The sequence below is a fragment of the Pavona decussata genome, unplaced genomic scaffold (assembly GCF_977016875.1).
Source record: "Pavona decussata unplaced genomic scaffold, jaPavDecu1.1 SCAFFOLD_195, whole genome shotgun sequence".
Lineage (NCBI taxonomy): Eukaryota > Metazoa > Cnidaria > Anthozoa > Scleractinia > Agariciidae > Pavona > Pavona decussata.
In genome coordinates, this window is record NW_028145604.1 from 519,532 (window position 1) to 543,947 (window position 24,416).

At 39.1% G+C, this 24,416-nt stretch overlaps 4 protein-coding genes across 4 annotated transcripts; 1 reads left to right on the top strand and 3 right to left on the bottom strand.

Moving 5' to 3' along the window:
• Window positions 1–12: 12 nt before the first annotated feature.
• Window positions 13–5,860, bottom strand: LOC146461578 (endoribonuclease YbeY-like). Its single transcript, XM_085086462.1, has 5 exons — window positions 5,457–5,860; window positions 4,298–4,432; window positions 3,467–3,535; window positions 2,972–3,066; window positions 13–1,189 (listed from the first exon to the last, which is right to left on the bottom strand). The coding sequence occupies exons 1-5, from the start codon at window positions 5,793–5,795 to the stop codon at window positions 1,090–1,092; spliced, it is 738 nt and encodes a 245-aa protein (XP_084942588.1). The 5' UTR covers window positions 5,796–5,860; the 3' UTR covers window positions 13–1,089.
• Window positions 5,861–5,970: 110 nt separating this feature from the next.
• LOC146461579 (uncharacterized) lies at window positions 5,971–11,587 on the top strand. Its single transcript, XM_085086448.1, has 10 exons — window positions 5,971–6,052; window positions 6,143–6,276; window positions 6,595–6,741; window positions 8,007–8,150; window positions 8,743–8,831; window positions 9,321–9,510; window positions 10,073–10,141; window positions 10,271–10,324; window positions 10,431–10,514; window positions 10,660–11,587. The coding sequence occupies exons 1-10, from the start codon at window positions 5,995–5,997 to the stop codon at window positions 10,825–10,827; spliced, it is 1,137 nt and encodes a 378-aa protein (XP_084942574.1). The 5' UTR covers window positions 5,971–5,994; the 3' UTR covers window positions 10,828–11,587.
• A 194-nt stretch (window positions 11,588–11,781) lies between these two features.
• On the bottom strand, window positions 11,782–17,294 carry LOC146461580 (tubulin beta-4B chain-like). The gene is made up of 8 exons (XM_085086438.1): window positions 17,147–17,294; window positions 16,469–16,577; window positions 16,233–16,343; window positions 14,663–14,907; window positions 13,823–14,035; window positions 13,063–13,340; window positions 12,714–12,930; window positions 11,782–12,202 (listed from the first exon to the last, which is right to left on the bottom strand). Exons 1-8 carry the CDS (start codon window positions 17,201–17,203, stop codon window positions 12,095–12,097), a joined length of 1,338 nt encoding a protein of 445 aa, XP_084942564.1. The 5' UTR covers window positions 17,204–17,294; the 3' UTR covers window positions 11,782–12,094.
• Window positions 17,295–18,131: 837 nt separating this feature from the next.
• LOC146461581 (polypeptide N-acetylgalactosaminyltransferase 1-like) lies at window positions 18,132–23,406 on the bottom strand. The gene is made up of 9 exons (XM_085086432.1): window positions 22,768–23,406; window positions 22,093–22,265; window positions 21,342–21,717; window positions 20,696–20,813; window positions 20,436–20,608; window positions 19,827–19,983; window positions 19,568–19,672; window positions 19,170–19,316; window positions 18,132–18,603 (listed from the first exon to the last, which is right to left on the bottom strand). Exons 1-9 carry the CDS (start codon window positions 23,145–23,147, stop codon window positions 18,457–18,459), a joined length of 1,776 nt encoding a protein of 591 aa, XP_084942558.1. The 5' UTR covers window positions 23,148–23,406; the 3' UTR covers window positions 18,132–18,456.
• Window positions 23,407–24,416: the final 1,010 nt, after the last annotated feature.

Genomic DNA, 24,416 nt, shown 5'->3' on the forward strand with positions numbered 1-24,416 from the left:
ACTTGTCTCATCCACGATTATCTCCAATTTTATTTCAATTAAACTTAGTACATGTATAATATTGAAAGGAAAATTAACTCCTATGTTGTATTCTTACACCCGCTACAAAAAGCTACGGTACATGGTTAATACAGAAGTTAATTCTAGCAGTGCTCATCCCTCCGGGGAATTAGTGGGGCATTTTTCCATCGTCCGTCCCCGAGGTCGGCATTAGCCTACCCCGGGGTATTTGACGGCCATTCGATTTTACGTCATAGCACCCTCACTTCCTTTTAATAATAAGTTCACTAGCAAAAACAATAAATTCGTGACTATCTATATATCTAAGGAGGGTAAAATGAGATGGTAGAACCACAGAATGAAAGGTCACTGGAACAATAATGAAACTGATTTGAGACTTAGTTTTGAATAAATTAACGATCATTAGAATGAAGGTAAGCCTAGAAAAACGGAGAATCAACTAATTTTTGTTAGGTACCGGGGGGTTTGTTTTCAAAAAATCCTAATGCCCGAGGGCCAGGATGAGTGGGGAGAGGGGGGGGGGGAAGTATGGGCACTGTTGGAATTGACTGAAGCATAACTGCGGGTTTACAAACATTTTATGTTATCAGACTTTTTTGTTTTGTGTGTTTGATTTCAAATAAAGTTGTTGTTGATACTGTTGGTGGAATGTAGCATGGTCATACCTTGGATACACTCATTAGATATTCCAAAACAAAATGCAATCCTCATTTGAACCTATAAGTGAACATGTACAGTTCTTCTCTACTGTCTTCTGCCCAGCCTCTTGAAAAACAAGTTTCAGCAAAACGGCCTCAGCGACAAGGACATAGCTTTAACTGAAAGCAAAATGGTTTAGTGACCAAACCAGGTCACAGGCCAGGTTACCGCAAGGGCCTTCGAATTTACTCGGATTTATGGTGAAACTCTGCGGATTTCCCATGTTTTCAGTTTGGACTCGAAGGCCGCGTTCTCGCATCCTGAGTTGTACACGTATGACAGTTCCACGCCAAAAGAGATAAAGCCGAACAACAAGCTTGAATTACTGTATTTCATCTTTGGCGTCTCTTCCTTGGTTGTTTTTAATGTCTATTTATCTTCGAGTACTCTATTTGCCATGTCAGTATTAAAAGCTTCCTCAATTGGTGAAATGACAGGTTGTTTTTTCTCTTTACGGACCTCACGGATCCTGCACATTAAAAAGAAGCAAATTACTAGGGATTACCTTTTCTGATGGAGCAGTTTTCAAGTGAGACTTTAGAAAAACTGAAGATTATTGTTATCATTACTTATGTTTCCGAATACCTTGCATAAGGAGCCACATACCCCATTGGGGGGACACAATCATAATAATACCAACATATTTCATTACAATGTGTGGTTCCAGAAAATATCCATACCCCCACCACGGAGGGAATTGGAAATTCCAGAGGGGTGGGGGGGTCAATGGCCCGGGAAATTCCAGAGGGGAGGAGGGGTGAATGGCTGGATAAGTTTCCAGAGGGTCAACTTCACGTTCATGTCAGACATAAATGTTCAAAATTGTAACTTACCAACTTTGCAACTTCGTAGATCTTTCTTGAAGACATTACTTTGTTTAACTGTTTTAAAGAAACCCTTGTTACATTAAAAACATGTTTCTCTTCTCCGAAAAGCCTTTGTAAGCGAAGTACTCCAACTGAGACAAGAAATCTATGTCTGCGTTGCGTGACTCAGTTATTATAAAACTGTTGTTTGTGAAACTTTCTTGCGTAGAAAATATTGTTTACTGGCAACAATTGAATTTGTATCAATGGTTAAAAGGGAAAATTTTTTATGGCTACAAAGTGAAAGCCACAATTCTACATAAAACATTGAAATATTTGTTTGTTATTTTTGTATGCTGTGTAGAGTTACGAACAAAGGTCAATTCCCAGGGTCAATTATGGTTTGTCAAAACTGACCCGCGTTAAAACTTATTTTGTCCAAAGTATTTCAACTCAAAGTCCAAAACTATTATCTTAATTTCTATGCCAAAATTCAACACAATAGAGCCAATTCAACATTCTTTTAATGCGTTATTGATCTCATACAAAATTTGCATAAGAACGTGGACATGCTAATTTCGTTTTGCGGCTCCATTTCGTCTGCGGTTTCAAGTTACGATCTGAAATCTCTATTTGTCTCCCTGCCCTGCTAATGCTTATTTTGTCCATGCTATTCCGATTCAATAGGAAAACTATTGACTAAAATAACTAGACTGAATGATTACCAGGAGAAAAATCATCAATTGAGTAGAACTAAAGCGATAATCTTTTTGATCTCCTAAAATTTGCATAGGAATGTAAACATGACATATGCAAATTGAATGAAAAACACATTTTTGCGTTGCGGGACTTATTCCAACAATTTAGATTTAAAATCTTCAGTGAAGCTAATGGTAAAGTTTGATGTCAATGACCACAGGTAAATATGAAACACAACAATTATTTCAGTATCAAGAACTTTTTGGCAAACTCTACCGGTGAAATTGAACAGCGCGAGCGCTCTTCGATAACGCATATTTTCTCCTCGTGTAGGCAGTTCTTGATATTTCTGAAATGTTCACATCAAACTGATTTTTGAGGCGTTCTTTTGAAAAAAAACTTTTCCAGAGGGGGGTGGGGGTGTATTCTGTATTTGAGGAATTTCCGAAGGGGTGGGGGGTTAAGAAAATACCTTGAAAATGGAAAATCCTGGGGGGTGGGGGGGTCCTATGTGAAATTCCCTCCGTGGTGGGGGTATGGATATTTTCTGGAACCACACAATCCCTAAAAAGTAACCTTCATAAAGATTTCCAGGGGTCTCATGTTGAATAGGCAGACAAGAGATTAGTGCATCCGGGCAAGGAATTTGACTTGAGTATATTATTTTATGGAAAAAGTTGGTTGAGATGTTAAAGGCAACTTGGCAAAGAAATCCCTGAGATTTTACTGTGTTGTTCACTACAGACCTGAAAAGCTCCAGTTTTTCTGGAGTAATAGGCACTGTGTTATAACCAGTCCTTTTGTTAAATTCTGTTAGCACTTCTACCTCTTTATTGCGCATCTGAAAAACCAAAAACAAACAAAAAAATAAACATAAGCATGATTAACCTTTTTAAAAGTATTACAACATTTACTACTCAACACACATCTTTAAAAATCACAGATTAAAGAGAAAACCGATATAATTACGGTAGCCTTTTTTCTGTTCCTTTAACATTATAAAATGTGTAGATACAGAACACATCCATACCCCCCATAGAAGGGATTGAAAATTCCAGAGGGAGGTGGGGGGGGGGGGGATAGGGGACCCCTCAAAGGCCAAAAAATTTAAAGGTAAGTATGAAACAAAATTTGAATTTCCAGAGGGGTAGCAGGGTATTAAAAGTAGAGAAAATTCTTTCTGTGGGGAAGGCACAACTACACAGTAAAGATCATTAATAAATTATATTATTATAACAAACCTGATCAAGATTTTCCTGTGTATCATGTGTATAACCAAGCAAGTGACAAAGCCCGTGGGTTATAATAACCTGAGCAGATTTAAAACAAAATTTTGTGATAAATAATATTGAAGTGTTTCAGACACCACATAGATTGTTATTGTTAGCTGACCTCTCTCTTTTCAGCACAGGCTCTTTTTATTGGAACTGAGCATGCATTGTTTTACACACAATTTATCAGCCTGATTAGTAGGTTCAGTTGCATGGGCCAACTTACAGATTACAATTTGTCAGCTTTCTTTTTCTGTTGGTGTTGCACTGGGTGAAAACTCGCATGAGTAAAAAAAAATTGGCCGTAGCAATGCCACAGATTTTTGGGCCTTTTTCGGTCTGCATAGTCATTTCCTTTGTCAAATTGGGCTATACCAGCCTGATTGATCAGGACATGTAAATTGACCACAAGACACATGCAGAGAGCCCCTCCTATGTGACATTATCGTGAGGCAAACAATGAATTTGAGCTATCAGTAATATTATTCAATGCATCTGTTTTAACTGGCCATTATTAATAAACAAGACCAATGGGAAAAAGAGCTGTGAATTTCTACAGTACATTCAGACACACAACTCTGCCTGTATAATTAAGTTTACTACATTTGACATTAGCCAGTAGAAAACAAAGCGTAAAAAGTTTCAGAATGCTAATCAAAACTTTGTCAAGTTGTAATAATAAACTGGCTCAAAAGTTCAGAACTTTGAAAATCTCAACATTCAGCAAAAAGCTGCAAAAGAAACATCTGTGGCATGTACAGTTACAACAATATCAAAGGATAATGAATGTGAATGACCTACTGGTAAATAATTGTCCAATTCTACACCATCAGATTCACAGTCTTCGGTGATTTTAGGAGTTCCAAGGATGATATCACCTAGTGTGTGTTCATGAGGTAATGATGGTACTCGAGGCAGGACACCCGGCTTTGGAATCTGTTATTAACAGACAAAGGTGCAGATAACATCATGAATATTAAATTGAAGTGGATACAAAGATACAAGGACACCCATGGTGCATTCTCAGATACGCCGAGAGTTTCTTACTTTCATGTCAAGGGGCCACTGAAGGGTGTATGCCAGGTAAATTTTATGTGTCAACTTCCTGTACACTCTAATTCCTACACCAGGAGAGAAATCCTGGATATTTTTGGACAAAAACAGTTATTTGAACTGTGGAAGTTTTCGAAAGCCGAGGTAATTTTCGTCTCAAGGTAATCTACAGCCAGGCATTACCTCTGTCTTAATTACGCCGCTTTACACCAAAGACCATGATCACGTGCCCGTATGCTGAGTGATTTGGAAACCTCTGCTGAAGATCTTTGGTGTAACCTGGATATGGACACCTGGGACAAGTTGCATAAAACTTAACGGCAGGCGTAAATGCTATCGTCAGACGTTAAAATACTGAATGTGACTGGGATGAAGGTCTGGCATTAGCAGTTACACCCGACGTTAAATTCTATGCAATTCACCCCTAAATACACGGCCACATGTACAAAGAAGCCCTCCCCCCAGAATTCAGAAATACTAGGTATTCATCAAAGTGAATATGCATGTGTGATACACACAATGGGCTTTATTCACTCATCTCATTCACTTGTGCAATGTACAAAAAACTGCATAAATTTCTTTCCCTTTCAGTCATTCAACTCACTTTTAGAACAAAGTGTGCAAATTATACTAATAATTTTTGTATCGACCTTCGACAACTTACCCTACAAGCAGAGATCCCTTCGCTCTTCCCAACTTTAAGGGGCAGAATATTATGCAACTAAGCCTAAAAATCTGACCAGTGCAACAACACAGTTACACAAACTAATGGATCGTCTGCACACAGGTTTCAGTTTCAGCTTCAGTCCGATTAGGGCTATCCTTATTCATTTCACAGCTAGTTACGCTTATTCTGTAGGTTTTAACCTGCTATTTGCATCTTTATTCTGAGTAACCCTAACCTTACCTCTAAATAAGGGAAAGCAAGAACATCTGTCGTTACATTTCGTCTCCTATACCTCATATTTAGGCTTTTTATGAAACCTTTTCCTACAAACACGAGGTTCACATCAAAATGGCTGATCCTTAAGATCTCCAAGAGAGTGTTGGAATTCTGCAATAACACTGGAAGATTTAAAATGGTCCGAGTTTGTAGATTTCTAATCAGGGCCACCATAATTTGGAAATCCCCAAGTAGTAAACGCTCCTGTATGTAAGCGTCGCTATGCTTCCCTTTCGAAGTTCTTACTAATTTTGATGAATGATCGCAGCTTGATTCTTCACTGAAAGAAATGTCTTTCGTCATTTTTAGTAAAAAATGTTATTATCTTTCCCACTTTCAATATCTAAAACAAACATGGCTTCATATATTTTCCAAAAGCAGCAAAGGAGACGCCTCGTGTTACACACATGAATGCATGCTTGTTGGCATGGGAAGTTTTCAGCGGTTTCCCGTTGTGAATACTTCATGTATGCTTTTTATTTTCAGTTTTCACGTGTTTGAAATGGGGAAAGAACGGAAGAAAAAAGCAAAGAAAACCACTTCGACAGCGAAAAAGAAAGGTATTTTATCGGTTTTGTAAACAGGAGTAGTTTCTACCTATCTAAAACACATCTTAGTTTAATTTACGGAATACATTGTTTCCTAAACAGGGCATTCCTCTGAGTTCAAGGAAGATGTTTCAGCTGAATTCGACAAATCTGAAAACAGTTTTGAAACAGTCGTTTCAAAAAGGCAGAAGCAGACAGGAAAGCAAAACTACAGTATAGCAGATCTGATGAAACAGGTTTGGTTATGACCCCTTGGGTTATTACAATTACATTTAAGCTTGTATATTAAAGCTTTTAATTTAAAATACACGATAACAAGACTTAAAAAAAAGTGCTGTTTAGCAGAGGTCTAGTCCCATAGGGCATGAGAAAATTATCATTCTCATTGTACAGAGGCGAAATATCTACTAACCAATTTATCAACCTCCTCCCCCCAATTTTCCCCCTACTAACCACTAACCAATTTATCAACCCCTCCCCCCCCCCCCCTCACCATTTCCCTTCACCAACCATCCATTGCCCTTTATATTTAAATCATTTCATTGTGTTTCTAGGTAGAGGAATGTCTGGATAACTTCAATTTTGACTTGGCTGTAAAGTTCTGTGAAAGGGCACTAGACATTGAGCCTGACAACACAGAAGTGCTGGAAACAGCAGGTACAGTCTTCATTGAGACTGGAGATAGAGACAAAGCAAAAACAGTATCCTTCATGTTTGGTAGAATAATTGTAGAATAATAATAATAATACTATAATACTATACTGTTACAGCCTTAGAGATAATCTTTCCTGGGCTTCCCTACAGGGACGCACTGGTGCACTGTGGTCTTCATACTCTCTCAGATCGGCGCGCCGCAGCATGCACTAAGTTTATCCAGAGAGTTCGGGACATTGGCGTCCTTGCTAACTTGCTACCACAGCGCACAACTGTCTCCCATGGATACAATCTACGTTCAGCCACCATCAGAGAAGATCCCGCCATGGCCTCTACTTATCGTCTCGACAAATTTATTACATATAGATATTCTTAGCAAAACGTTTAAATGTTTAATGTTTCATGTTAATGTATATATATGATAAGTACCCTGACTACTCTTGTAATTTAGCTGTTAAGCTACAAAGAGAGTAATTAACCTGATTATTATTATTATTATTATTATTATTATTATTATTATTATTATTATGATAATACTTTAGCAGAAAGTGGAGAGTGTCTCTGTTGTCCCCCACACCAGACTCTCCACTGTCAGTTAACTCAAGTCCTGTTCCACCTGTGAATCTTCATTCAGTTCACCATCTCTGTTGTCCTTCAGTCCAGCCTCTGGACTCTCTGCTAAAGTACTACATGTACACCATTAATAAATAAAGTGTCATTTAGTTATTTTATCTAACTGGCAGGTCATTTGTTGTAGTTGGCTCTCAGCTCCTTCAATTAACTTTAAAAATATAGTTCTTGTTGGCTATTAAAAACAACTGCATCAGCAGAGAAATGTAGTTTTGCAAGTTATTTCTTTGCAAACCGTACCAACAGTATATTTATTGGTAGCTGGGTTGCTTATAATATCTTATTTATTTATTTATTTATTTATTTATTCATTCACCACGACATACAAACATAGAAAGTTACAATGAATAATAGACTAGGATTACAAGTACATAAGTTTAGAGTAAATAAAAATAGTAAAAGAAGTAAGAAGTGGCGAGGAGACCTCAAGAAACCCCCGGGCTTATACTGAGAGGTCTCCTCGGAGTATCAAAGTAGTTTTATTTATCGGAGTATCAAAGTAGTTTTATTTATAAAGACATATGTACAGTCTTTCAATCACTAAACAAGCCTTTGAAGGAATTGTATTCCAAAGCAACGGCCTTATCATGTATTTTATTACAATTATTGTTAACATGAAATAAGCAGTGTCTGTAGGGGCATTAGAATATAAATCGTTTGACCGTTGTCTTTAACAAGTGAGTGCTTTGAAAATGCTGTCAAAATCTCTCCAGAGGAGGGTTATTCAAAATACATGAACCTCGGTCAGTTGTTGGAGGGACAAGATGCTGTGACTGCTTACAACAAAGGAATTCAGCTGATGTTGAACAACAAAGATACTGCTCAGGTATGTCTGTTTACGATGTAAATTTTAATTCACTTTTTAGAATTTTCTAGAATTTAGTTAGGTGTCCACTATTAGTAGAGGGGACTTCTCCCCTCAGCTACATCTCTTGACACGTTAATAAAGTTATTATTATTATTATTATCATCATCATCATCATCATCATCATCATCATTATTATTATTATTATTATTATTCAGTTTACCTTTTGATCCCACCCCTGCCCCCAAGACCCTAGAGCCATATTTTTAAACAGTTGTGTTTGCTCAAAAAGTACACACAGTCATTTCCTCATGTGAATCTCATTCATTCAAGTCCAGGCAAAACAGCCAATTTAGTGAACCATTACCAGCTATTAAGAGGCCTCCTTTGAACCAAGAACTCACTGATAATCAAAGATAAATTTGAGGGTACCTTTGATTGTCTTTTGTCTTCAAATAGTTTGCAAATTAAAGCAGCCTTTACTGTGTGAGAAACCACGTTAAAGGTGCCATCAAAATTGCTTTTTTTCCATATACACGTGTTGCATCAGTTTTAAATAAAAGCCTGGTTGTATAGCATGGCTTTTACTCTGTAATTTTGTTTTCTTTGATAGGCGGCTGCTAGTAATAATCCCTCTGCTTCTCCAACTGAAATATCCACAGCTTACTGCTCACTTGCGGAAATATACCTCACTGATGAATGGTGAGTAAGCCTCAATATCAACTTACATATTCCCCAGCACTGTTTTCCAAGAGTGGATATATTCATGTGTTCACTCATGTTCACATTATGATCAACTCCCTGCTGGTTTGATAGCTCAGTTAGTAGAGCACTACACCAGTATTGCAGAGGTCATGGGTCATGGGTTCAAGTCTGAATTTTTTCAGGCTATCTTTTCGCAGCTGCTTGTGACGCACACATAATTGTGATGGTCATTCATTTCTTAATTCTTTCATCCACAGTTCAAACAATATGAATTTCATATATTGCACTTCCATTTCTTCACCTCTGCGGGTCTATTACATATTCAGAAAATGACCAGCTCCCAGCTGGCTGACGGCTCATTGGTAGAGCTCTGCACCAGTATCTCAGAGGTCATGGGTTCAAACACCCCTCCAGCCTGAGTTTTTTCAGGCTTTCTTTAAATTCAGGTAGCTGCTTCCAAGTGGTCTGACTGCATTTAATTTAAAGTTTTAAGGATGAAGCGGCCTCCAAATGTTTGGAGTTTTGTCAAAAGGCAGTGGAGTATGACCCAACCAATCCTGAGGCATTTCAGCTCATGGCAAGCTGCCTGCTCAGTCAGCAAAATATGGACGAGGCACGGAACATGCTGGAGAAAAGTTTAGAATTATGGCAAGGCAAAGATGAAGAGTTACCTCAGGTTTGTGCTGAAAAGATTCTTCACAAATACATTTTATGGAATAATTTCTTGTATTGATTATTAGTTAAACAAGCCTATCATTTCAACACATACTCTTAAAATAACAGAATCATTTAAAGTGAGTAGACCTTCCTGCTTGTAAACCCCCAGGGTATTAAGTTTCTTTTTTGTCAGTCGATAAGCATTGTTCTCTAATGCAGTTTACTGTTTTGCTATTTAAAAAAAAAAAATTTTTAATACTTATATAGCGCCCTTTAACATCTAAATGATCAAAGGCGCTTTACAATCCAAGAAAGCTAATATTCACAAATCAAATAATTACAAATCAAATCAAATCAAATCAAATGTTGGTTTTTGAGGAGAGGGGAAAACCGGAGTACCCGGAGAAAAACCTCTCGGAGCAGGGACGAGAACCAACAACAAACTCAACCCACATATGGCGCCGAGTCCGGGAATCGAACCCGGGCCACATTGGTGGAAGGCGAGTGCTCAACAACTGCGCCAACCCTGCTCCCCCAGTAAGTAAATACAATTTTTAAGTGTTAATGACGTTTGTTTTCAGGCTCCAATCCCATCTTACGAAACTAGAATAACCACATCGAAACTGCTCATTGAACTGGAGAATCATGAAGTAAGTTGCAGTCAATAATAAACAATATTATTTATTGTTACTCAATAATAGTTTGAAATGTTTCACCTGTTTGATGTTATTATAATCCCTGTAAGTATATTTTGAAGCAGCCGTTATGTTTTGTTGCAGACAGCTGGTTCAATACTAGAAGAACTTATTGAGGAAAATGATGAAGTCCCCCAGGTAAGCAAACAAACATTTCAGTGTGCAGGGTGAAATTTCGTGCATAATCACTGGTTTCACTTTTCAATCACGTTTTGTTAATTTATTGTTTCTTCTTATTTTCCAGGTGTGGTATCTGTTAGGATGGATGTACCATATTACAAATCAGGACAGCTCAAGTATCAGGGCGTGTCTGGAAAAAGCGGAGAAGGTAGGAACAATGTTTCATTGTTTTCTTTATACGACGAACAAAATAATTACACATTATAGGGCTGAGAAGATGAAAACAGGTAAAATGACAAGCAAGAGACAGTGGAAACATCTCAGGGTGACTTTCATTTTGTAACTATCCACAGCTGTTTACACAGTTTGGATGTGACGATCAACCTATGATGGATCACGTGACCGAATTGCTGGCGAGTTTGCCTGAAGACGCAGATGAAAGCCAAGAAGCCGAAAATGGCGAGTTTGAGGATGACTTGAATTCCGCAAGTAGTGACGAGGAAGACATGGATACACAATAGCAGTGACAGTGGAATATATACTGAGAATTTTAATTTTGACCAGTAGCTGTTTTGACTGAATGCTTTTACTGCCGTTAACACGATTTATTTTATACCGTATCCTGTGCTATGGAAGGAGCAAGCAATCAGAGGGCTGACATAATTTTCCACGTGCTGTGTTGCGTCGGTGTTTCCCGCCATAATTTTCCACGTGCTGTGTTGCATGTTTTGATGTTTTCCCGCTATAATTCTTTTCATGCGAACACAGCAATCTCCTCCCGTGATGTTTCATGTTTTGCAACAGTATCATGGAGTTCTCCTACTTAAAAAAACAGATTTCTTCGAAATTCTTGTTCACTGAGTTTCTAATAAAGAACAACGGCATTGAATAAAACGACGAACGAGCGAATCGATTTGAAAGAAGTCCCACGAGCCGCTTCGACCATTTTACCCTGAACAAGTGTGTTTCTTTGGAAATCTCCGGTAAAAGTACTCATTATTGAATTGTGCTCACATCTGTTTAGCTTCTGAAAAGATGTAGCCTATAAGAACAACACTATTGAGTCTGATTTTATGCTCTTCAAGCGTCTGTTAGATAAGCTGGAAGTAATTATGGGAGACGATTCAGACGAATGATGAAGACTACGTACCTAATTATAAAGAATTCTTAATCCAAAAATTTATAATAACAACTTTCGTGTTCTTATGCAATTTATTGAATTACAATTTTAAAATATTAGTTAACCTTATATAAATAACTAGCACAGTGTAGAGCTGTTGTAACGTGAAAAAAAAGAAAAAAAAAAGAAAAAAGAAATTACAAAATGTTGAGCTCAAAGACCTTTTAATATAAGTTGACTTAAGATCTTAATACGTTCTAACATCCTTGCTACTGCCAGGGATTATGCGCAGTAAAAATGCTTAGGAAACGTAATAGAATGACTTTAAGTAATATAATGTCATGGCCAGATCTTCTTACTCTGGGTACGAGATCATGACTTTAGCCAATCACAACGCAAGTAAGACAATGGACCAATCCGTTCTCGAGGCTGACGCACGCAGGTTGCCAAGCGCGGGAAAAGATTACATCAGTCAATTACAAGTGACAGTTGGCTTTGTGGTTTCAACTCGATTGGTTTAAAATCTCACGCGACATCAAAGTGTCTTTATTCTAATACGATAGAACACGTAACAGGGTTTTGTTTTGAACCCATTACAGAGCTCTACAAAGACGAAAACGAAGCAAACTGTGTACAATCAAAACAACAACTCTTCTTGATTTATGGGTTTACTCATCCGCTATTTCTTCCTCCTCCTCATCAAATTCTTCCTCCTCGACTGTGGCGTCCTGATACTGTTGATACTCAGAAACCAGGTCGTTCATGTTGGATTCAGCCTGTTGAAAGAAAAATGATGGATATGCAATCGATTTAAAACGCTTTCTTCGATTTCTCAATTTAAAACAGACAAAAAACGTTTTTCACGAAATATATAACTTAAGAGTAGTTTTGGTGAATACCTGGATCAAAATCGACCTTCGATTGGTTATAACTAATTTTTACCAATTTGGAATCAGTCAGTAATGTTACGTCTGTTCATCAACATTATTTAGTTACTGTTGTTTTGAGTTGTTTCCCGTGCGCAGCATAAAGGAAATACGGTTGCTTTCGCAATTTTGAATTACACTACTCCCCAATATGTAGCAAGTGCATTTTTTGGGGGCAAGAGTTGATTATTTGTTCTCCCAAAACCATCACCAGACACAGCGGCGAAATTGTCGGTTACACCTCGTTATGCTCATAAGTGTCTGTCTCCTCGGTCAAGTAATGGTCCTTAGTTTATTCTATCAGGCAAGTTACCACCAAACTCAAACTCTGCACTATCCAGGGAGGGTGTGAGTCTCTCACCTCGGTGAACTCCATTTCGTCCATACCCTCTCCGGTGTACCAGTGAAGAAAAGCCTTACGTTTGAACATGGCAGTGAACTGTTCGCTGATTCTCTTGAACAGTTCTTGGATGCTTGTGCTGTTGCCAATAAACGTTGCGGACATTTTGAGCCCGCGAGGTGGTATGTCACATGCGGCGGTTTTCACGTTATTTGGAATCCACTCCACGAAGTACGTGCTGAAAAATAAACAAAAAATCGTCCAGTTGAAAATTTTCCTTTCACAGAGAACTAGAGAAAGTGCAATAATTACCCAACCTGGAACAACATGGTTTATTAATTCATTGCATTTAACTCTATAAATTCTTTACCTGTTTTTGTTCTGAACATTCAGCATCTGCTCATCAACTTCTTTCATGGACATTTTCCCGCGGAACATGGCGGCCACTGTGAGATATCTTCCGTGCCTGGGGTCACATGCCGCCATCATGTTCTTATTGTCAAACATCTGCTGTGTTAACTCGTTCACAGTCAGCGCGCGGTATTGCTGGTTGTCGCGGCTTGTTAACGGCGCGAAGCCTGGGATAAAGAAATGGAGGCGGGGGAATGGGACCATGTTGACAGCCAGCTTTCTGAGATCGGCATTCAGCTGTAGAAAAACAAGGGATCTTTAAATAGTTTTCAATTAAATGCCAAAGTAATTACTCTGGCCAATCACAACAGACGAAAACAGTTCAATGAGCCAATCAGAACTCGAAACAAATACATTAACCTTAACCAGCACCAAGCGCGGGAAAACGCGTGCGAGCAAGTCACGATTGTTTTTGGTTTTGTTTCTCATTGGTTGAGAATGTGGCGCGAGTTTTGCCAACCAATCACAGAGCGTAGTTATGCAAAACCAAAGGGAACGTAAATTACTGTCGACACTCAATTGAAAACCGCTCTATTGTAGGACTTTTTCAAACGTATTGGCTCAGTCTTGTATAAGACTACAGTCAGTGGTTGACCACTGTTCGAAAACAAAGGCGACCGAGTTTTAAGACTCAGGGCACTTATATGCCCATCTAGATCTGTGGGGAGCATGAGTATAGTCAATTAACTTAAACACTGTTTGAAATGAGTGCTTCTTACTTGTCCTGGGAAGCGCAGGCAAGTTGTCACTCCACTCATCGTAGCAGAGACCAAGTGGTTCAAGTCCCCGTATGTGGGCGTGGTCAACTTGAGCGTTCGAAAGCAGATGTCGTACAAAGCCTCGTTATCGATACAGAAAGTCTCATCTGTATTCTCAACCAACTGATGGACTGACAGCGTGGCATTGTAAGGTTCTACTACAGTATCTGAAACCTAAAGGACAAAACGATACTTCAAATTAGCAAGGAAAAATGTGCCTCCCGTGGCCTCCTTGATTACGGAAGACTTCAAAAGCGCAAAATTATCAGCTTCGTTCTATTGTCCATGAAGTGCATGAGTTAGAATGTAGCGTCAACTTCGGTATTGTGTCCTTAAATTTTTTTTTTATATTTGTTGTGCATGATCAGGGTCAATGACAAACCAAAGTTATTGAGATATCTGCCATGTCCGTTTTTTGTCCTCGTCAGCATAACAGACCTAAATTGGTACCGATATCTTTAGACAAATAATAAAAACTGCTTACTGTGGATTATTCAAAAGGTTTTAAGCACAAATTAGACCACACTGTTTCTTGGACACTATCCTTTCAAGTCGATTTCACTCATGAACCACAAGGCCTGAGAGCTGTATTCCTGGTTTCTGAGTATGAATCAACTCAGTAGCCGTGTTACAACTCCCTCCTGGATAGGTTCCTAGTCCATTGCAGGGCTAGCCCCGGCATATTTGTTAGATTTACCATTCTGGCTATGCATAAGAATAAGATGGTAGAGATCACGCGCTCACCGTGTGACCATCTCGATCATCACGGTTTTGGTGCTCTGAATCACGGCCTTCACTTACCTTCGGTGATGGTACCACGCTGAATGACGTCATTATTCGATCAGGAAATTCCTCGCGAATTTTAGAAATGAGCAGGGTACCCATGCCTGCCCCAGTACCACCCCCAAGGGAGTGCGTCAGTTGAAAGCCTTGTACGCAGTCGCAGCCTTCAGTTTCTCGACGCACCACATCTAGTACCGAGTCCACCAGTTCGGCTCCTTCAGTATAGTGACCTTTAGCCCAGTTATTGCCCGCACCACTCTGACCTATTATGAACAGTTGATATTAAAAATAATATTATACTAGAACCGTGACAATAGCACTAACATGGAATCATTTTTGTATCCAGGGATTCCTTTCGAAAAACTGTCAGAGTTTCTGGGCCAGAGAAGTGTTTTTGGAACCGTTTTCTTTAGATTAGTAGTCTTTTTTTCGTGCGAACTAGTCCAATGTGTTTCTTAAATTGTTAAGTTTTCAACGTTTTTCCTCTCAAACTAATTAAAAATCGAATTTCTGGCAGTGATCATTCCTCGCGTAAAACGTTTTCGGGGATTGTAAGAACGTAGGCCAGGCCCCAGTTTCCCATTTAATAATCTTCCGACTACAGTAGCGCGAGACCTGGGACACAGCAATTAACTGTGAGTGGGATTGTAGCTTGTTCTTCCGTTAAGCTATTAAAAACCTTCCCAGATCCTTAATTAGTGTGGAGTGCGCTGTGCCCATGTACATGTAGATGTAGATATAACTACTAAAGACATGACCCTCTTCCACGATAAAAGAAGAAATATCCTGTTAAACTGGACTGTAGAAGCCCGGTGACTAAACATAACACAGTGCGAAAAGCAAAGACCACGGAGTAAATGTTTCGAGTGGCTTCAACGTGGTGGTGCGGTATGATTTTGAAATATGTAGCATTAAAACTAGCTAAACAGAACACAATTGATTGATAAGCCGGCCGGAGCTTACTTTATTGGATTATTCATTGCACTTATCTTTTGGCCAAGATAAAATTTTCAGCTTTAAAATCTCCCATCTTTTTTTTCTTGGCATTATGTTTTCAACTGCACACGGAAACTGAGGGTTCTGTGGTTGATTCAATGAGTGATATACAAATATGATGCGACTGAAAACATCTGTTGTTCAACTAACTAGATCTGAAGAGCTACAACATCATTATGCAGATTAGCTGTCTCAATCAAGTCAATCCTTTTAAGCATTGTTTAAATTTAGCCCTTCACTCAAATTAAGTTAATATAATATATGTGGTTCAATAAACGTGTTTTGTAGACGAAATACTAAAGTGTTGCTATTTAAACTGTGAAAGCTACTGAGCAGTACTTTCCTTTGGTGCCGTTTACATGTCTATTGTGCTGTACAAGATGGTTCTGTCTTTTAAGTCGTTGGATGAAAATCCTAAGTGTGATTATTCTAGAACGCAGTCCTTTTTTTTCATGGGTGCGGTCAGTTTAGTGTTTTGACTGTGTTGCTTTGTTTTAATTTTACAAAATGCAATTTATATATTTTATTATCCATTTTGAATTTTACATTTCTTGGGGCGAGTGAGAAGTTCAACAACTAAACTAATTCTTACCGAAGACGAAGTTATCAGGTCTAAACAGCTGTCCAAATTGACCAGCTTTCACCGAATCCATCGTCCCCGGCTCCAAGTCCACAAGGACAGCACGTGGTACATACTTTCCTCCTAAAGATCGCGAAAGCTTTGGTTATTTTCTCTAATTTATATGAGATTTAATAAGCTCGGAGAAGTTAATTCATCATGTTAAAGTTATCAAATGAATTAAGAGTGCAGTTTGTTATGATTCTTACCCGTGGCTTCATTGTAATAAACATTGATTCGTTCTAGTTGAAGGTCCGAGTCACCGTTGTATGTACCGCACGCGTCAATACCATGCTCATCGGAAATCACCTCCCAAAACTGGCAGGAAAATAACAGTTCTATATTCAGGAAGGCCGTGAGATACCGTAAGTAGAGTCAGCTTGTATATTCGTGCAAAACCATTGGAATATTTTCCTCTGGCATTTTTTCTTCAGCGTTTGTTTTACTGAGATACTCATACGATCAAACCTGGTGGTATTTTAGCAGAACGTTTTTTAACAAACAAATCGTGGCATTGAAAATAATTTTATACACACTATATGCTAATTCCAAGATATTTCTTATAATTGTCATTGCTAATTTCAAGATAGTTCTTATAATTGTCATGGACAAATCATTTGAGTTCTGGAAGTAAAAATATCTGAAAGTGCCGTTCTTGCACTATTGGAAAAGTTTAACCAAAAATTCAACTGCGATTAAAATCAATCGCTTCATTGCTCTGTATTTTTTTAACTGACTCGATACTCGGTCTTGGAGTGGTATTTATGCAGTTCGTTCATGGTATAAACCTTCACAGGGATTTTGCTCGCTTACAAAGCTGCCATCGATTCCAGTCAAATCTGAGAGCAGTGTACAGTTAAGACTTCAGAAAAGGCAATCAAGCTTACCTTTGCCCCGATTTGATTTCCACATTGGCCGGCCTGCAGATGAACGATTTCTCTCATGATGAAAAATAGCAAAGAACAACTGTTGCTTCCTTGAGCTTGATCTTACCGTAATGGGTGTGTCAGCATCAGTTTTTGATTTCCGGAAAAAGAACGCGTCGCATTTCCATTAATTTTTCCATTTCCACATAATTATGCTCAACGCCGCTCGACCATTGGTGACTTTAAGCTTTTTCCCCTCTGGCAATATTAATAAAAATAATTTTAAAAATACCACTGGAATTATTAAACACTCCCAGCTGGTTTGCATAAATAAATAATCTTTCCTTACGCACCGATAAAAAGGCGAATGTTCAAATATCGAGATTTTGTGGTATACTCTTTTGACAGCAGTTTATCAATGGTTTTAAGAAACGTTTCTCTTCTATTTTATTTGCATACGAAGCTTTGCATTTAACATTTTTTGTTCCCTGACCACAAATGAAATAGAAATCATGAGTTAAATCAATTACTAGCTGATATTTTGGAGGGACAACTGAGAATTTTTTGTTAATTTTGACTACAGCTGGCGATTGCTTCTATTAAACATTTCTTTTGTGTCACAAAGTGATATTGAAGAATTCTTACTATTAAATACATTGTCGTCTAATATCTCAGAGATTTTACCTTTGTTTTTTAAGTAAACCAGCTGGGGCGACTCGTTTTTTCAATCACCGCCGAAAGTAATTATTTTCCAAGCATTTCGACGCTCAATTCATTGTGATTGGTTAAAAAAAAGACTCGCGCCACTTTCTCAACCCTTGCTCGCACGTGTGAAAAATTCACACCCTCAAAAATTGACTGAAAAATTCGTTTGCACGCAGAGGATCCATTATTTCGAAGGCTTTAACGTCATATTATCGAAATGTTAACAGCACGGGACATGTCTGTGCTTCACAGGAGAGAGAAGGAGAAAGCGAACAAGAAAATCGTTTCATTTCGTTACAAAACAGCAATAATTTTATTTAAAGCTAAGCTCATTTCTTGGCGCATTTTAAAATAATTTTTCTTGCAAAGTTCAAAAGTAAATTAGCTATCCAGATGACGAACGCTTGTGAGCTGTAGGCATCACGACGCGTACAAGAATAGTTCCCAGACTCTTCCTTTGTCAGCGAGAGAAAATGCACTCTCTGGACCATGTGCTCCTGCTTACGTTCATGACATTGTTTAATTTCTCTTCTCCACTGACTCTTAGTACAGCCGCAAAGAATCTTTCCTGCCTCTTTCGTTCTCCGCCCCACTGTGCTTTGCTGTTGCTGCTGTTGTGGTGGTGGTTAAGCGACTTCGATCTTGTTTTGTTGGTAGCGTGAAAATCTCCATTGCTGGGAGCTTTTTCGCTTTTTGCATGGATTGACAACCAAATTCTCTCTGTCCTTAGATATATCCAAACATGTTTCCGTCCATACGTGTACTATACTGCCCTGGAAAATAAAAGCCTTGTTATGGAGGGTTATATCTGCGTTTTAAGTTCTTCTGTTATCTGCAAAAGACCTTTTTCTTTTGACACCTGAATGATGATCACAGAATTCTAAGTTGAACTCAACAAACAATATACGGCCATTCATGTAAACAAAGAAATTTAAATTTCGTTTTCAAAAATAGGAAACATCTTTCGGATTACTCTAGTAATAGAAACATAGGCAGTCTGTAGTAGCTAGTCTGAGAAGACAAGAAACTGTTGTGAAATCACGAGCCTTTAGGCGAGTGTTCCCAACTGAACAGTTTAAAAGTTTGTTATAAGGAAACAAGCCATGAAAAGTTGATTTCGTTTCATTTAAAGTTTTAAAAAAAATATCCTGTTCAACCAAAGACAGAGCTCATTTCATGAAAGCTTTCTTTTTTCAGTATAATGTGGTACTCGGCTTAGGACTGGTCAGTTTCAATCTTTTCCAAGCCTTCTAATCTTCACTTTTCAGCCCTAAAGGCTTAATAATGATTTATTTTTGTCATTGTTCACGAAAAGAGGTTTCCTTTAATTCAAGTTCACCTTTTTCTTATCGTGTTTCCATTCCTGGTTTCCTCTCAGTCCATGACACGTGATCATTTCAACAAAGCTTCCCGGCTGACCCCGCGGCGCATCCAGACACTTGTCGTCGTTGAATTGTATTTCATTGTTCTTTGTCAAGGTGAAGAACTGAAAATAAAACATGAAATCACATAGTAAACTCCTTTGACACATCATAGCAAATGTATATCACGGTTCTTTTCTCAAACAAAAGGAAAACGAACGCTACTAAATTACTTAAATTTCATTGCGTGTAGACTACTCCTGAAATACTAACGTCCTATACAGTGCTTAAGAAAATAGAAGGATGTTATGACGTGTAATGAGTGTGCCTTATCTTTGACTGCGTACAACATGTGCAATGTGCGGTGACCGCTGACCTGATTTCCTCCCATGCCATGACACGTGTACAGTCCTACTCGGTCAATTTTAGCTCCTTTCTCCCCAAGCGTGTCGATGCACAGAGAAGATTCTGGGTTTCGGATCTGAAATCAAGATAAATTTTTCAATTAAACACGCGTTCAAACTCGTTCCCAGGGTCTCTCCACCCTGAAGCGACTGACAGAAAGAGGAGAGATCCTGGAAACGAGGTTGGCACGCCCTTAGATGTAACAGTTAATGAACAGATTGCTTATTTACCTCGCCCTGCGCAGGGGGATTGGGATCCACTGATGCAAGATCAGGGAACACATTTTGTAAATACCATTTGAAGTCCTTGCAGCCCAGTCGCCTCCGTAGCTTGAGTCGCTCACTAATGTCACCGATATCAACATTCTTTTCTTCATCCGTTTTCCTCCTGTAGAAAAGGGAACTCATTATAAAACACGCGTACACTGGGCTTATAGTTAACCTCAACCAGTTCAGTTAATGTATCTTTTATAAGAAACCAATCGCCTCATCAGTACCAAAGACGTATGTTGACTTCTTGCAGAGCCTTAAAAGACACATTTGAATTATAATATTTGGTCTTATCAACTGAGTTGCTGAGATAACTTGGAACTGAAGAGATTTGAGAGCTTAAGTTTCAATCGTCAGCCTTTTGTCAGAGCGAATCAGAGTAATATAACTTGCATTACTTTTTAAGTCTGTTGCATCCCTTCCTTCCCTTAAAAGCTCAGTCCCTTCTATCTATCTCACTGAGTGGAGAGGCCTGACCGGGCGGGGTGGGATGGGGGGGGCGGTTAGGGAAAGGTGAAGACAGAGAATCATTTGGGAAGTATAGTGTTATTATGAATTTGTTATTCATACCTGTAGTAAATCTCCTTATACTCATCCATCCACACCTCAGCCAGGCGGTTGAAGTTCTTTGCCAGTGTCATTCCAGTTCCCTTGGGAAACTTATAAGGAGATGTGTATTTACGGAACACGTGACCAACACGTGAGCAAGGAACTATCTCTAATTGGCCCCCACACATCCAAACCTAAGGGCCAAATTAGATATACGACGTTAAATAGCAAAGAAGATTTCTTAATCATTTCCTTTTTATTGGAAATATCTTGATGCTTACCCTGAAAGATAGTTCCAGGTTTTCTCCTCCCCATATGTCCATTTGATCGTCATACGATCCCAGATCGTAAAAATACTGTTTGTGCATGGAAAACAGACCTCCCGCCATGGTAGGACTCCTGAAAATAAAACAACTTCTTCGATTTAAAATGGGAGCGCATTATTTAGGAAAATTTTGAAAAGGAATTCTAGGAAATGACAGTAATCATGTTCTTTTGGATGAGTCTTCGTCTTTCGCAGAATGCTTGCGGGCTCACGAGAATCTGGGAATCACACAACCGTCTCTCCGCATCAATCCCAAGGGAGCGCAGGCAAGAGAAAGGTCCGTATTCCCAGCGACCACAGGTTGTAAGCGCGAAGAGACGGCTGATAGTTTAGACCAAAGATAAACCAAATGTTACTACTCTGACCAGTCATAGTAAACAACACAATGAACCAATCGGAATTCAAAGTATAATCATGCATGTAACCGGCGCCTAGAGCAGGAAAACGTGATTGGTTTTGGTTTGACTTCTCATTGGTTGAGAATTTAGCGCGAGTTTTGATAACCAATCAGAGAGCATAGCAAAGCAAAACCAAAGGAAATGCGAGTTGCTTTTAGCGTTCACTTGAAAAGTTCCAAGCCAACCCTAAAGTTTGTAACTTGCCTTATAAAGTCTGTCTCATCTTCCCTCCGTTTTTTCTCTTCCTCTGGAATAGCTTTCCAGGTGAAAAACAAATCCCATGAAAAACCTCCCCGCTCGTAAATCACATCCGATGTTTGATATCCAAAGTCATCTGCATTAATCACTTCGATGACAGGACAAACAACGTTTACGCGATTCTGCGCAATCCGTGCTAATAGTGGTTCCAGCCAGCCTTCCGTAGCTTCACAGTGGGAGTCCAGGAAAGTTAAAACCTCTCCCCGGGACACCTCGGCTCCACGCAATCGCGCTCGCACCAGGCCTTCCCTCCGCGGCATCCTGATAACCTTCACTTTTTCGAACTGTTGGACTTGTTCTTCTAATGGTTTCTTTAGATTTTCTGTTGAATGTGATAAAAATCGACAGAAATGTTATCAAAGGTCGTGATGCTTAACTTCACTGTTATGTTAGTTCTTTACAACGGGTTGTCGTGAAACGAAAACGTTAGTTTGCTTCTATAATAGCAGAGCAGGCAACGGGCCAATCAAAGCACCCGATACTAAGCGCGGGAAAATATGCACCGTGGCCATCGCAGAAAAACGCTCGTAAGCCGGGACACAATTTTGTTTGCTTTCGAGCCTGTTGGTTGAGCATCCTGATTGGTTAATAGCAACTCGCTGCTCGAGCGAGTCGGCTACGAAGCTCAGAAAAGTGATAAAGCTTAATGTAAAGTTCAACAGCTTTGAAAGTGAAATGAAAACCGCACTATGCTTACCATATTCGCTAAAATCGTCCACCAAAATAATATCTGCCAGGAGGTGAGGAGGCGAGCGATTCAGAACACTGTGTACTGTTCTAAGTAACACGGATAATGCCTCATTATGGAAACAGATAACAACACTTGTAGTCGGTAGCTTGATTGGGTACTTCTTGTGCTTCTCACGACACCTAAAAGAAGAATTCCTCTTAGTTAGTTTAAAGTGTATATGAAAGAATTTTTTCCATTTGCTTGATCAAATGTTAATGTTGTTCTCGTATGAAAATCGAAAAAAAAATTCTGATCAATTTTTCTTCCTCGTGTTTGAGGCGTAAAAAGCGTCAAATTTCACTTCCGGTTGGGCACAATAGCGTGCAAGACGGGAGACTGGGGATAGTAGGGTTGTGACGTCAATACAGGATTGCTTAGTCTCATGGTTTCTCTATTCCTCAGTTGTTTCATTCTGAGTATTCACCCTTTCCATTCGTATTTTCTTCCGCACAGTTTTCTTCCTCTACAAACGAAAAACAAACTCTTTTAGGCAGTACTTACAGATGAAGGTGTCTGTCTATCTGTTTTGCTGTCTGCGTGCGTTTTTTTGTTTTTATGAAAGCTATTCTACAAAGTGAAGTTTAGGACTTTGTAATCAAAGTAGACTTAGGGTAGCCCTGAGAGTAAGCTAATAGTACTTACTTGGGTCCCCTGACATCCTTGAGAGTTCTGTCAAGCGAGATGTGATCACTAAGTATAACGTTGAACGAATGATTATCAAACACGTGTTCCGCCTCTTCCTTGAATGGAAGAGGCAAAGCTGCTGGTTCGCCATTTTCTCCAAGTCCTTTGATCACGTCCCTGAAATAAGGCTGAATTTTGGAGTCCTTTAGTTGTTTTCCTCCATGTTCGTGTGACCTTTTTTCGTGACCATGTGTGTCTACTTCTGACGGTATAAATGTCTCCGTGTCGAAAAGGTTGAGCTGGATGTTCATGGCAGTTAAAACGTAAAGTATATCTACTGCAACCCAGAAAAGGGATGTCAGAATAAACACTTTTATAAACAGTCTGCGGTTTCTCATAATTGAAGAATTTGTAGCGGGATCCACCAATTACTGTTGCATACACCATACAGTTATGTCGTTTGCGTTTGGCATCAAGATTGATTGAATCTTTCGACGTAAAATCACCACATCCGTCGCGAGCACTTTGCGTTAAATCCCGGCTATGTTTAAATTCCAACGAAAAGTAAAGAAAGAATATCCGCAGTAAACGTTGTTGGGAAATATATAACAGCTTTCAAAAGCGGAAACGTTCAATCGCCAGAAAAATACGAAGCTCATTTCATAAAATATTCATGTGGTCACTTGTTGTGGAAATTGTATTTTTTGAAAGATGTTCACACTGGTACCTGCTTGTGGCATGGTATTCTGGGAAATCGTCTCAGAAGGTGAATCAAAAAGGGTTCCCCTCTTTATTAGGTCGTTAAATCACTGGTTTATTGGGGGCGTGCCCAGAATGATTTGAGCATTGGGGGCAACTCATTCTACAAGCCGACGACGAAGTATAACAATTGTGGGATATGGCTAAAACTGATTCAAGTACCACGCATGCGTGCGGCCATTAAACTGAGCACTAATGGACACGTTCATAGCGGGCATTACCCTTTGTCCCTCCAAAATATAATATTGAACCCGACACTCAGGCTCCGTTATTTTTTTCTACGAAAGATTTTTCCTGATCGTGTCCTTACAGTGCAACGCGCCTAACCGTGGTCACCCAACAAATTTTTTTTACAAGTTAGCCAATCAGGATACGCGGATTTGATTAATGGTCACGCCTCCTTGCAAAGTCCAACAGGCAAGTGACGCAACAACGAATTATTGAAAACATGTCGTTTTGTATTTTATGAACAAGGGGGAAGATATCCTGATTGGCTAACTTGTAAAAAAGTTCGTTGGGTGGCCACGGTAAGGCTCGTCGCTCTGTAATAAAAATCCCAAACAGTTGCCCAACCAGGATCCAAATTTGAATTTTTTTTTTGTGGGCGTACGAGCTTTCTCAAGTTTTGGAGTACAAATTTCTGTCCCGTGACAAAATGTCGAAGTTCAAATTAGGGCCTTGCATTGAATCTCAATTCCCTCTCTAATTTGCCTACTAACGGCCTGTGTCATCTTCAGAAAAATTCTGTGATTCGTTTCACGTCTTGTAACAAAGTTCAGAAAATTGCAGATCTTGTCGCTCAAGTTCGACCACTCTCGATTTTCACGTATCTGTTTTGGCTTGAAAACTTTTATCCTCGTTCAATACGGAGCTGCATATTCGTTCTTAGCAGATTGGCTTGACACGAG

Bases quoted from the DNA above. Each gene is read 5' to 3' on its own strand.
- LOC146461578 (XM_085086462.1), bottom strand. From the start codon at position 5,795: ATGACGAAAGACATTTCTTTCAGTGAAGAATCAAGCTGCGATCATTCA. The intron at 4,433-5,456 runs GTAAGGTTAGGG...TGTTAATAACAG, and splicing joins TTGCTTTCCCTTATTTAGAG to ATTCCAAAGCCGGGTGTCCT. The intron at 3,067-3,466 runs GTTTGTTATAAT...TTGGTTTTTCAG, and splicing joins CACAGGAAAATCTTGATCAG to ATGCGCAATAAAGAGGTAGA.
- LOC146461579 (XM_085086448.1), top strand. From the start codon at position 5,995: ATGGGGAAAGAACGGAAGAAAAAAGCAAAGAAAACCACTTCGACAGCG. The intron at 6,053-6,142 runs GTATTTTATCGG...TTTCCTAAACAG, and splicing joins TTCGACAGCGAAAAAGAAAG to GGCATTCCTCTGAGTTCAAG. The intron at 6,742-8,006 runs GTATCCTTCATG...TTAACAAGTGAG, and splicing joins ATAGAGACAAAGCAAAAACA to TGCTTTGAAAATGCTGTCAA.
- LOC146461580 (XM_085086438.1), bottom strand. From the start codon at position 17,203: ATGAGAGAAATCGTTCATCTGCAGGCCGGCCAATGTGGAAATCAAATC. The intron at 14,908-16,232 runs GTAAGAATTAGT...TGTTCATAATAG, and splicing joins ACCTGATAACTTCGTCTTCG to GTCAGAGTGGTGCGGGCAAT. The intron at 14,036-14,662 runs GTAAGTGAAGGC...TTTGTCCTTTAG, and splicing joins GCGTGGTACCATCACCGAAG to GTTTCAGATACTGTAGTAGA.
- LOC146461581 (XM_085086432.1), bottom strand. From the start codon at position 23,147: ATGAGAAACCGCAGACTGTTTATAAAAGTGTTTATTCTGACATCCCTT. The intron at 19,673-19,826 runs GTAAATAAGCAA...TCTTGATTTCAG, and splicing joins ATCCCCCTGCGCAGGGCGAG to ATCCGAAACCCAGAATCTTC. The intron at 19,317-19,567 runs GTCAGCGGTCAC...TTTTATTTTCAG, and splicing joins ATGGCATGGGAGGAAATCAG to TTCTTCACCTTGACAAAGAA.